This window comes from Aulonocara stuartgranti (genome assembly GCF_965226115.1).
Source record: "Aulonocara stuartgranti genome assembly, chromosome: 2".
Classification (NCBI taxonomy): Eukaryota; Metazoa; Chordata; class Actinopteri; order Cichliformes; family Cichlidae; genus Aulonocara; species Aulonocara stuartgranti.
The window spans coordinates 28,644,002-28,656,885 of NC_138940.1; the positions used below are offsets into that span (position 1 = coordinate 28,644,002).

The 12,884-nt window shown below is 39.4% G+C and overlaps 2 protein-coding genes across 2 annotated transcripts; both read left to right on the forward strand.

Moving 5' to 3' along the window:
• Positions 1–634: 634 nt before the first annotated feature.
• slu7 (SLU7 homolog, splicing factor) lies at positions 635–5,467 on the forward strand. Its single transcript, XM_082558262.1, has 15 exons — positions 635–815; positions 1,047–1,203; positions 1,295–1,448; positions 1,536–1,616; positions 1,768–1,932; positions 2,034–2,099; positions 2,201–2,332; positions 2,858–2,955; positions 3,093–3,160; positions 3,610–3,749; positions 4,108–4,269; positions 4,362–4,463; positions 4,579–4,656; positions 4,759–4,878; positions 4,964–5,467. The coding sequence occupies exons 2-15, from the start codon at positions 1,055–1,057 to the stop codon at positions 5,141–5,143; spliced, it is 1,695 nt and encodes a 564-aa protein (XP_082414388.1). The 5' UTR covers positions 635–815; positions 1,047–1,054; the 3' UTR covers positions 5,144–5,467.
• A 1,816-nt stretch (positions 5,468–7,283) lies between these two features.
• Positions 7,284–12,527, forward strand: c1qtnf2 (C1q and TNF related 2). The gene is made up of 3 exons (XM_082510410.1): positions 7,284–7,549; positions 7,859–8,116; positions 9,301–12,527. The coding sequence occupies exons 1-3, from the start codon at positions 7,528–7,530 to the stop codon at positions 9,942–9,944; spliced, it is 924 nt and encodes a 307-aa protein (XP_082366536.1). The 5' UTR covers positions 7,284–7,527; the 3' UTR covers positions 9,945–12,527.
• The last annotated feature ends 357 nt before the right edge of the window (positions 12,528–12,884 follow it).

Below are 12,884 nucleotides of genomic sequence, written 5' to 3' on the forward strand. Positions count from 1 at the left end.
GGATCTGTCCACATGTAACAAGAAGAACCTTTTCTGAAGCATCTTTTATACTCATACACATTGCTGTTACTGGGTTGGACCACCTTTATGCTTTCAGAGCTGTCTTAAGTCATCATGCTCAAGAAATCAGTGTGTGAGGATTTGAGCTTTGTGACGTGACACCATTAAGCAGCCATCAGAAGATGGGTACATGGTGTAATACAAGAATGGACACAATTACTATTTTTTATTGCCAGCCAGATTTAATATGTCTACATGCTTAAATACACTCAGGTGCTGCCATGTGGCTAGCTAATTAGAGATTTGTAATAATGAGTACCTAAAACGTGGTCAGTAATTATGTACAGACACACAAGTTCATTTCACTAGGAGAAATCGTAAATTAAAGCCACATTAGCGACTAAATGTTGCATAAAACTGACACAGTTCTTCAGAGAAACACTTCTGAGTGAATTTTAACAATACAGTTTAAGCTATGCTTTTTTAGACTTGAGATATCAGCTCAAAACACATTCAAAGGGTTAGAAACTAACTTGCTTCGACTATTGATATGAAATTTCCCAAGTAAAAGAAAGTAAAGACCACCTGTTTTCTTGCGGTTGAGGTGCTGTACTCTGACTGTCCTCTAGAAGTCGCTGTTTCCGGCAGCGACTCCACAGAAAGGACGTGACGTAACTTTAGCTGATGTAAAATGGCGACGATCGCATTTTAGTCAAAACAACCGACTAGTTTTAAAAAGGAGTCAAATACAGGGAAAGTTGCTGATTTTACGGAAGGAATATAAACATCAAGTTTATTTGTGGAGCCTATTCACGGTAAGTGAGTGAATTGGTTTATGAATTTTCACAGAAATTAAGTAAAATGCCTCTTCTACATGTACGTCATTCGGCAGTTAAACAGCTAGTTTGGCAAATACTGCAATAAAACCTGTAGTTTTAGCCTTTGTTTTAAGAAGTGAAACACATAATTGCTGAGTGTAGGTGAGTAGGACGGGTGTTTATACTAAACCCGTGACGGTGTCCCCGGCGGCGTGTTTCTGGCGGCAGGTTCAGTCATGACCGAGCAGACCAACGTTAACTCGGAGGGGATCGTGGGCCTGGATGAGCCCAAGAAGATGACCAGAGAGGACTGGAGGAAGAAGAAGGAGCTGGAGGAGCAGAGAAAGCTGGGAAACGCTCCAGCTGAGGTGGACGAGGAGGGAAAGTAAGTTTGTGCCTGTGCACAAAGTGTGTGCTTTCAGGCAGCTGATGGAAGGAATGGTGTGATATGTAACGTGAACGCATCTGTCCTACAGGGACATAAACCCCCACATCCCACAGTACATTTCATCAGTGCCGTGGTACATCGACCCATCAAAAAGGCCCACACTAAAGCATCAAAGACCACAGAGTGAGAGTGAGAAGCAGTACTCCGCAATCGGAGAGTGGTACAAGAGAGGCGTGCAGGAGGTGAGAATGAGGCAAGTTTTTCTCTCATGTGGACACAGAAGTATATTGCCACAAAATCTAAAAGCTTCACTTTGTGTCTCCACACAGAGTGCAGTTGTAACTAAGTTCCGTAAAGGGGCTTGTGAAAACTGTGGTGCCATGACACACAAGAAGAAAGACTGCTTGGAGGTAAAACTGATGAAAATGTTTTACAGTTATCTGCTGGAACAAATTAATATTCAGGGTTTTCTTATCCTGGATGTCAAAGGAGTATTATTATTATTATTATTATTGTTATATTATTTAAGTTAGCATCTTACCTTTCATTTTGTCCCACCAGCGACCCAGAAAAGTTGGTGCCAAATTCACAGGAACAGGGATTGCTCCAGATGAACACGCTCAGATCCAGCTCACCATGGACTATGATGGAAAGCGTGATCGCTGGAATGGCTACGACCCAGAGGAACATCAGCGCATTGTTGAAGAGTACGCCAAAGTAGATCTGGTAAGCAGACCAGCATGACTGAACTCCAGAGGTCAAAACATTGGTAAGCCAATGTTGTTGTGGTCCACCACCACATGATTGAATTCTTATTTGTTTCTCAGGCCAAAAGGACACTGAAAGCACAGAAACTTCAGGATGAGTTGGCCTCGGGAAAACTGGACCAGACTGTAAGTGCTCACTCACATTAACATGGTAATAATAAATTTTTCCCAGTTTTGGAGGCAAATATCAGACTGCAGTTTAATAACCTTACATTCTTTATTTGTAGGAGTGGGAACATGACAGTGAAGATGAGGATGAAGACAAATATGCAGATGACATCGACATGCCCGGTCAGAACTTTGACTCCAAGAGACGAATCACTGTCAGGAATCTGCGTATCAGAGAAGACACAGCTAAAGTAAGAGCCACGTAGTAAAACATTAGTCATTTGTGCTTTTTCTGATGATAAACTGTGTACACAGGGATAAAATGAATACAAAACACAGTGTTACTGCCCACATTATTGTGTAAAAGCTGTGAGCCACACCATGTTCCTTTTATATTTTTCTTACAAGGAGACAGTTGTATCGAGATCTTGTTTAAATTGTGAACATGAAAAAGCTTTGAATGTCCTTCAAGCAGGCTGGAGAACTATTACTGAAGACAACTTACAGAAAATACAAGAAGGCTGCCTAAGAGGGTTCAGGCTATGTTAATGAATAAAGGCAGTTATACCAAATTTTGATTCAGAGGGCTGTTGCAGTTACACAGACTCTGTTTTTGCGTCATGTTTTGTGTTTGATTTGTGTTTTCACGCTTCCTTCGTGTTTGTTTTCAAGCAAAATATAATAAAATCACATGACTTTTCAGCAGTTCTGTGTATGAAAGATGGGGTACTGCAGTTTACTAATTTCTCTGAACTCCTCGTGTCTGTTTTTCACAGTACTTGAGAAATCTGGATCCAAATTCAGCGTACTACGATCCAAAGACGCGAGCAATGAGAGAGAACCCGTACTCCAACACTGGCAAGAACCCCGATGAGTAAGTTATGGGTTTGTTTGTTTTGTTGTTGTTGTTGTTGTTGTTTTTAAAAATAAAATCAACAGAGGAATAGTAGAAATAGTCTCGGAGTAACTGAGTGGACACTGAAATCATTTTTGAACTGTTTTGTGTAACAGAGTGGGGTACGCTGGAGACAACTTTGTTCGCTACAGTGGAGCCACAATTTCCATGGCTCAAACACAATGTAAGTCCTAAAGTTATGGTTCCTTCTTTTCAAACACCTCACAACCTTAACTCTTTAGGTTTTGGAAGTATGACTTTACTTATATTGGAAATGAGTCTAGAGATTTATTTATTTTTGGCCACTGTGATCAAAACTGTTGAATGTTTGACTGGATTATAATAGGTTACCAAAAGTCATCCAAAAGTGGAAAAATCAGCATTTATAGAGTAAAAATCAGCTGCAAAAAGTAAAAAGCAGCCTGCTAACAATAGTGGTTAACATCTATACATCTATTTAGACACAGCTAAATTAAAGAGTCCCTCTCCTGTCACACTTATGTTATATATGAGACACCAAAAGGCAGGATCTTAGTTACTTAGTAAAGGATAATTATGATGAAATCTGAGCTTTTTCTTATCTGTTAGGACCACAGAGTGTAATTTGTAGCAATTGTCATTGTCTCGTGACAGTGTTTGCCTGGGAGGCTTATGAGAAAGGCTCCGAGGTGCATCTGCAGGCTGACCCCACCAAACTGGAACTGCTGCATCGTTCCTTCAAGGTCAAGAAGGAGGACTTCAAAGAAGAACAGAGAGAGAGCATCCTGGAGAAGGTACACGGCTGATATGTATTCATTTAGCAACAGGATGAGGCCAGGAAGAGTGAACTGTACATAAGAGATGGGAGAAACTTTCTTCAACCATCTTATGAGTGCAGATGTTGCACAGTTTGTCCACCGGATGGCACTCTGCAGCTTCTCTGTTGGCAGCATGTTTGAGAACACCACAAACAACCAGTCTATCTGAGCAGTCGGGCTTGGATCAGCTGTGTAAAGGAGAAAATAAATAACTACAAATATTAGGGATATCAGAAAGAAAAAAAAATATTGGCTGATATATCAGACCGAACTTCATATCAGTCACAGTCTGGGCTTTACTGATGATGTTTCTGCTTTTGTGTGTGACAATCAGTATGGAGGCCAGGAGCATTTGGATGCACCACCGCGGGAGTTGCTGTTGGCCCAGACGGAGGACTACGTGGAGTATTCGCGTCACGGCGCTGTGCTGAAAGGACTCGAAAAGGCTGTCGCTCGCTCCAAATATGAGGAGGACGTGCTCATCAACAACCACACTGTAAGAAGGGCAGACTGTAGCAAATGTGTGGCTAATTTTGTTACATTTTATTTATGTTTTATCCTAAAATCAAGATCATATCTCCTCGTTAGTGTATTTGGGGTTCCTACTGGAAAGACGGCTTCTGGGGGTACAAGTGTTGCCACTCCATGGTCAAACAGAGTTACTGCACAGGATCAGCTGGAATTGGAATTGTAAGTACATTTACTGAGAGTATTTGAAGCGTTTGTTTGATGGATAGGATATCAGTTTATAAAGTGGTCACAGATTTCTCACTTTCTGACTGTGTTTGTATATGAACCCCTGCAGAACAACTCAGAGTGCACTCCATTTGAAGAGGCAATAACTGAGCCACAGGAGGAGGAACAGCCCAAGACTCTGCTAGAAGTAAGGGACACTGTTTTAAAAAAAAAAAAAAAAAAAAATGCTGCAGTTAATGTTAATAAGCTTAAATGTAATGTTCATTATTAAAATATTTGTGATCACCAGATGCATCAAGATAAGATGAAAGAGAAGAAGAAGAAAAAGAAGAACAAAAAGAACAAGAAGCGCGACTCCGACAGCAGTGATTCGGAGGATGAGGAGAAGAAGAAGGAAAAGCTGAAGAAGGTAATGTTTTTGTTTTTGTTTGACAGCCGTGTTTGTTTTGATGAGTTTCTCCGTGTCTGACCTCCAACCGCCGTCTCCTTCTCAGGCTCTAGAAGCAGAGGACAAGCGGGTGAAGCAGGTGGAGATACTAATGCAGCTGGATGAGAGGAAGAGGCCGTACAACAGCTTGTTTGAAGTAAAGGCGCCCACTGAGGAGGAGATGGAGGCCTTCCGCATGAAACGCAGCAGGCCAGATGATCCCATGGCTTCCTTCTTGGGACAGTGACCTTTTCAGTCCCGGCAGATTCCCCTAAACTCTCCCCAAGGACTCTACTAGAGCAGCTGCTCAGTAAAATATAAAATCCCACATTCACTCAAGTTTTGTGTTTTGGAAAGAAGTGCTGGAGAAACTGTGTACAGTATTTTGTAAAAGTTAATGTTGACACATTGTTTTGAAGCTGCATGTCCATAAAATGTGGAACAACAACAAAAGGTGTTTCGCTTCAACAGGAGACATTTAAATACTTTCAAACCTTTCAAATTCAGTCTTTACAGGAAACATGAGAAACGTAACTGCATTTCTTTTTATAATAAAATCCATTTGCCTGAATGTATGGTTTTTTGTTGTTCTTGTTTTTTGGGTTTTTTTGCATGGGTGGAGGGTTGTACATGAGGTATGAGCAATGGGTGGAAACATGACTTGGGCGGCTGATCCTTTTAATTTTGCTGAACCTCAGTAGTTGTTGTTAGCATGGCTGTATATACATATCGTGTTTTCCAGTTATGGACTCCAGAGGAAACTTAAGTATGTGGGGAGATTTGTAAATTAGTACACAACAACAGAAAGTAATATGGAAAGAACAATTCAAAAGGCATTTCCAACATTTCTGTCAGGTCTGCGACTTCATCGATTTAAGTACTGATCTGAAGAGAAAGTGGAGGATTACTTCATAGTGACCTCCACTACAGGCCAAAATGAAACTGAAGCTGCCCTTCTAGTTTCTACCCTTCACTGAATCCCTGCTGTAGGGAACGGCTTGTTTATGTAATGTTCTCAGTGATCATGTTCCCCATGTAAGTGATCAGGGTCTAAAAACACAGTTCTTTGTAAAAGTACCCACCAGAGTTATTATAATTATTGTATTTTCTAATTATTTATTTATTGTTTTTAAATTTCATTTTGACTCTCTTGTTAGTTCTGACAGTGAGCCTGTGCGTTTCACTTTACTTTTTAATTGTTTTGCTTTTCTCAATATTAGCTTTAGCCTTGCAAAATATCATTTTACAGAGGGCAAATGCTGGAGGCAAGATTTAAGAAGATCAGTTCAAGTTTCACACAAAAACCCCACTGCTTCTGAAAACAGTTAATTCACAGTCTTGTAGACTCTCATTAAAGATGTCCATTAAAAACTCATGGGGGCAAACTGTAACTTTACCAAAGTAACAAACAAAAACTAAAGACATTTCATCAATATTTGTATTTAACTTTAATTCGTTTGCCAGGATTACAAAATCATGTCAGTTAGTTTTGACCCCCCCCCCCCCCCCCCCCCCCCCAAGTCTAGTTTTTATTTTAGGTAACCCGGGTTTTCACATGTAAATTGAGTTTTAGAACTATTTGATTGCTTTTAAAAACCATAAACTGAACCTTGCAAGGTGTGTTTACCTTGCAAGGTGTGTTTACCTTGCAAGGTTCAGGGACGAACAATTCTGGATAATTTATTTGGAAAAAAAAGAATTAATTATGTACTTTTTAATTTTGCTTTTTGTAGCCTTGTGTGTTAAGCATAACTAGGGCAGAGATAAAGGGGGAAAGAAGGGAAAGGACTAAAATCTGAAATACCTAAAAAAAAAAAAAAAAAGTCACCCAGAGTGTCACCTAATGGACTGAACTGAAAAATGAATGCAAACATGAGATGGCTACCTCTTCATTCACTGGGTGATTTTCTGGAAAGCCCTGATGAGGGTTCCAAGGTGGAGAAGAGGACACCAAAAACAAGCAGTCAATCTCAGCGTTCCTTATCTCAGACTGCAGGGAGAAGTCTGTCCTTGTGCTCCTCATTAACCAGGTGCACACATTATCCACGTGCATTACACATGAACACAGTCAGAAACCTAAAAAATGGCAGACGTGTTTTTTCAGTGGTTCCTCTTTCTTGTGTCTCTTGTTTTTTGTAAGATGTGCTCTACATAGTAGATTTATTCATAAACTTTACAGTGTGGGACAATTTTAGTGCTTGTAATAAGACAAGGAAACGTAAATGTTGTTTTTTTTAATTTTCTTTTTCTATTATTGCAACATTTGACCACTTCTGAGGACATCAGTATCTAAATGCATAACGTGTAACAAGCGAAATGTTTCTGCTTTATCCTTTTTAGCCCTCGTTGTGTAATCTCTGGCTTCCTCACAGCAGAGTTTGTGAACCACTGATGTGTCACTGCTTCAGCTGTTGCACTGACTTGAATGTAATGACATCATGGTGAAAGTATTTTTTTTTTTTTTTGGCCTATCACTCGCATAAACAGGGCGGATGTTACGGAGACTCTGGGCTGCACATTTCTCTGCAGAGCTTCTCTTGAAGAATGTTGCCTCAATCGTTTGTTGGAAATGTAGGAAGGTTTGTGCACTCTGATGCAGAGAAAGGGCTCGGACGGAGCTGAAAAATACCCATGAGTCATAATTTCTCAACTGGTGAGTTCTTACTCTGTGCTTTTAAAATGGCTGACACACTCCTTTATATAACCTACTGTAAGCTGCATGCTTTTATGTAACCAGAACATATAACAGATGCATCAGATTTGTCATTAGTTACTGAGGGATTGCATGAAAATGGCCACACCATCTAGATGCCCGTCCACATGGTGTGTTAGGTTTTAGTCTCTGGTTGACTCCAGGAATCTTTTACCACATGTTTGCATCATCTGATCAGTGGCTGCAAAACTCAAGTCAGTATAATTATTGTAAACAGTTGCTTCCCCTTGTCTCTTTGTGACTCTACAGTTCCCATCATGCTCCAGATGTTTGTGATGATCTATGTGCTGTCAGTTGTCGTCTCGCAGTCAACAAATCCCCCATCTAAGAGAGGTCGGAATTTCACCATCCACTCATCCCAGCTGGTCTGCAGTCTGCCGGGCCCAGCGGGGCCTGCAGGGAACCCAGGAGCCCCTGGATCACCCGGGGCCATGGGCCCCATGGGGCCCCCCGGGACAGACGGCCAAGATGGGAAGGATGGAGAGAAGGGAGAGAAGGGAGATCAAGGTAGTAGTTAATCTCTAGTTGTATGTTACTGTGAACTTGAATGATCTTCACATCATATATGTCACTGATCTGATTTTTCTTTAGCACCTCTCCAACATCTATGCACAGATGTCTGAAGTTGCAAGTTCTTAACTGTAAAGGGAATGTTTTTATTGCCATTTGACTTTTTTGGTCATTAGCTTCATATTCAGACCTTTTTCAGTTACTTAAACGAGCCTGTTGATTTATTATTTATTATCACAAGTTTTGAAGAGTCAAAAAACATCTAAACAGCCCTAACATGCCAATTAATATGCTCTTTTCTTTTGTCAGTGACAATTTCACAGGGAACGTTTTAGGCTCTTAAGAGCTTTTGGTCATCAAAACAATTAAACTACTCTCACAATTAACAGAACACTTTGAAAACAATCAGATATAGGGAAAAAATGAGGGTAATAGGCATGCTAGTCCACCATGTCCACACGCTTTGCCATGATACTGGGGGGCTCTCGCACTGCTCATCCTGTCCCTCTTTGCACAAAGGAGCAGACACCAGTCTCTAAGGACCTTATATGGCCTGTCCAGCTCTCCTAGAGTAACTGTCTGTCCCCTGAAATCTCTTCTATGACAGCAAACCTTATGCTAATGGCACGCAGTGATGTGTCATTCAAGAGTTGAACTACCCGTAGAACCTCTAGGATCCAGGTATCACCTCATCCTGGCAGTTGTTACCAGTGACCCTAGACAAATGCAAAAGTAGTGAAAAAACACAGTCAGAGGGAAAATGTCAGTGGCTTCCACCTGTAAAACCATTCCTGTTTGGGAAACTGTTTCATTGTTGCCCCTCTACTGCACCCAAAGCAGCTGAAAGTGATTCACAACTCCCTCCGTATCATTTAACTGACCAGATCAATATCACAGAAGTTTAACTGATTTTCTACACTCTGATTTAAACGTGTTCCTTTATTTATTTTGAGCACAGTATTTGTTTAAAACACGATTTTGGATTTTTTAGCCTTTATTTAGATAGAATAGTGAAGAGAAGACAGGAAAGCTAGGAGGTCTTGGTGAGACACATGGTAAATGGACCCAGGCATCTTCAATAGCCTTAAAGAACATAGCTAAGCTGCTCAAGCATGTCAGCTATACTGGTGCCCAGATTATACTATTTTATTGTCATCTTGTTATTATTTATGTGTTATCAGGTGATCCAGGGAGACCTGGGAACCCAGGCAAACCGGGTGAGAAAGGTCGTGAGGGTATTATTGGCAAGGCCGGACCTCGGGGACTGAAAGGACAACGTGGAAAACCTGGAACATCTGGAACCTGGGGACAAAAAGGAGACGTGGGTGACATGGGCGAGGAAGGAGCTCCAGGTGGTTGTAACTGTGGCAAGCAAGCACGATCAGCTTTCTCTGTGGCTGTGACAAAGAGCTATCCTAAAGAGCGCACGCCCATCCGCTTCACCCGGATCCTGCTGAATGAAGGGAATCACTACAATGCCTCCAGCGGGAAGTTTGTCTGCGTTATCCCTGGAGTTTATTACTTTACCTATGACATCACACTGGCCAACAAGCATCTCGCCATCGGGTTAGTTCACAATGGGCAGTACAAGATCAAAACATTTGATGCAAACACTGGGAACTATGACGTGGCATCTGGTTCTACTGTTCTCCACCTGAAGGAGTCAGACCAGGTCTGGCTGCAGATCTTCTACTCGGAGCAGAACGGACTCTTTTTTGATCCTTTTTGGACAGACAGCACCTTTACGGGCTTCCTAATCTACCCTGACCAGGAATTTCTCAATGAAGCAGATAGAAAAGCAAATGCTCAGGATGAAAATGAATGAACTGTAATTAAGATTTATATCTAATTGAACTTCACAAGTTTGGGCTTTGTGGAATTTCAGTTGTTTAAGACATTCGTCACTAGGAGGCGCACTAGGAAAGAAAGAAAATCAACTGGAGGAATTACACAATAAAGCCTTAATAGTGAACAAAAAACATTTTACCTGAAATATTATGCCCTGTTCTCATAAAATATTTAAATTTATGTAACCCAAAATAATTTAATTCTGTTTCTTTTTTTTAAACTCCTTGATAGGAGATGGCACAGTGCCTTCTTCTTTTTCCCCCCTTTTCCCTTTATTAACCATTATAAAACACAATTTGAAATAAAATCTAAATTATATTGTAAGATAAATTATTTTACAGTGTTTGTGTTTTTGAGTCAAAACTGGTTAGCACTGTCCTGGTCCCTGTGTGGAATTTTCATGTTCTCTCCAGGTTCCTCCCACAGTCCAAAGACATGCAATTAGGTGGGTCAGGTTAATTGGTGACTCTAAATTGCCGGTAGAATATAAGTGTGAATGGTTATCTCTCTCTCTTTGTGTTGGCCCTGGCGACTTGTTCAGGGTGTACCCTGCCTGTCACCTGGGATAGGCTCTAGCCCACCCCTGCAACCCTGAATTGGATAAGAGGAGGAGAATAGGTGGAACAGTTTTTGAGTATTTGTGTATGGTTCATTAACATGGCATGTATTTTTGTGTTCAAGTTCATAATTACTTTCATGACACATAGAAGTGTATTCTATAAACTAACATCTTTTAAATAAAACTAATAAGCATTTTAGAAATCAAATAACTCATCTTAGAGTTTTATTAATTTAATTAAATGTAATTTCTACCGATTGCGCCACTGGAGTTTTGCACATACTATCAATTTAAATGGCATTTTACTTGAACACTTGTATTAACTCGTATTGCATCACTTTTTTATGCCCAAAAAATTATTTGAACAAACTGAAAATTTATTCAACTCAAAAAGTTTTTCTTCCAGCGAGACATGAAATTAATAAATGATTGTAAACAGAAATGATGCACTAGGATAAAATAATATGCATGTCATGCCAATCACATGTGTATCAAATTATATAAATATTAACCTGCAGTTTTGTATTTGTAGAAAATTTTAAAATTATTTCTCACTTAAAGTCATCATGCTCAAGGTTGCTTCACGGGCTGAATTGCTTAATAGAATTCAGGTTAACACTTTATAATACAATCTGTGATTAAGGGCATAATCCTCCTGCAATTAAATCAAATTTTAAGGTATTTTGTTTTAAATTATAATGTAATTTTCCTAAAAATACTTAAAGGTAGATACGTTAGAATAATATGTATGTATTTATATGTATTTGCATTTGCATGTATACAATTTTATGTAGCACATGAGTAATTTAAGTAATACACAACTTCATGTAACTTACAGGAGAGAAGAAATAGTGACATTTTAAGTCATTTTAAGTAGTGTCAAACTTCCGGGTATTTTACAGGAAAGGAGACAAAAATTATACTGTGAGTAAATTTAAATACTGCATAAACAATTTTAAGTACCATACTACATACTTTCCTGGTAATTGTGCCATCTTAAATTATAAGTACATTATGCTTTTTGGGTTGTTGGCCGTATTATAGAGTGAATTTAAGTTACGCATTATTTAAAATTACTTGTACATGAATTAAATGTATTTACAGTATAAATACTTCTTTGTTTTCTGTAAAAAAACCAACCCAAAACACTTTTCCCCCCTTACCTCACTTCAAGTATTTGTAGGTAAATATAATTACATTGTAATTTCAAATAAACTACATTCCACTGCAATTCCATTTAATTAGTCATGGGCCATACTGTAAAGTGTTACCGAATACAGGACAATGACAGACTACATTAAGGAGACAAAGGATTGGAGAAACACAAGAACATGCTGCACCTCCTGTGTTTCTTTACTTTTAGAGGCCGTTCATCACCATTTCATGGACCACAGGGGGATTTTTAACTGGGGTTTTATACTCAAATGTCTCAAAGTCATCTGTGGGTATTCACATCACACATGGAAGCAATTAATCACACTTGATCTAATGTGTTACTTAACTAAAGTATCCATAACCCATGATACTTCAGGGAAGAAATGCAATTCTGCATTTAAACTTGTGCTTATGTAAAAGTACAAATGCATCAATGGCAAACCTGAAAACTTCATTTTAGAATAGTTAGTCAGTGTAGAGCTAATTTAAACAATTTACCCATGTAAAGTGTTAATAGCTATTTGGAGTCAAATCTTTTGCAGTACGCTTCATGCAGGCACAGCTTCTGCTACAAACACTCAGATAACAGCTTTCTTAAGTAAACAGAAAGAAAGCAGCATTTTATTTATATACAGGCTCAGCTCCCCTGTTCTTATGTTTGCAAAATCTTCCTTTTTGTATGGAACCTGGAAGCATGCTGTATAATTCTCCTACTTAGATGGCTCTAGCTAAAAATAACCGAATCACTTCTAAAAAGTGTTATACTTGAATCAAACACTTTCCTTCAACAAAAATGTATGACTGTATGACTGTGTACGTGACAAATAAAAATTTGAATTTGAAAAATGTGAAAATATGATGCTTTACTCTCATCTCTGTCAGTGGCTCAGTAGGTAACCCAATGCACCACTATAGAGCCTCATGTTCCCATGCAGAGATGCAGAGTTTAAATCCCCCAAAGTCAGCCAAGAGTGATGTTTAGCAAAATGGACTCACACAGGTTTGCACTTAACGAATGCCAGTGTGATATCTAACTTCCTTTAAATGGCAGTTGTCATTATCAAACAAATATACTGAAGCAATTCCTCAGCTAGACCATATCCTATTCCTTCCCCTAAACTAATTCAAACAGATACCATACTGAAAGCACAGTATCTGCTTCACTGCTTTTGTGGTTCCCCGGGTTCCAGCATTTACTTGGGG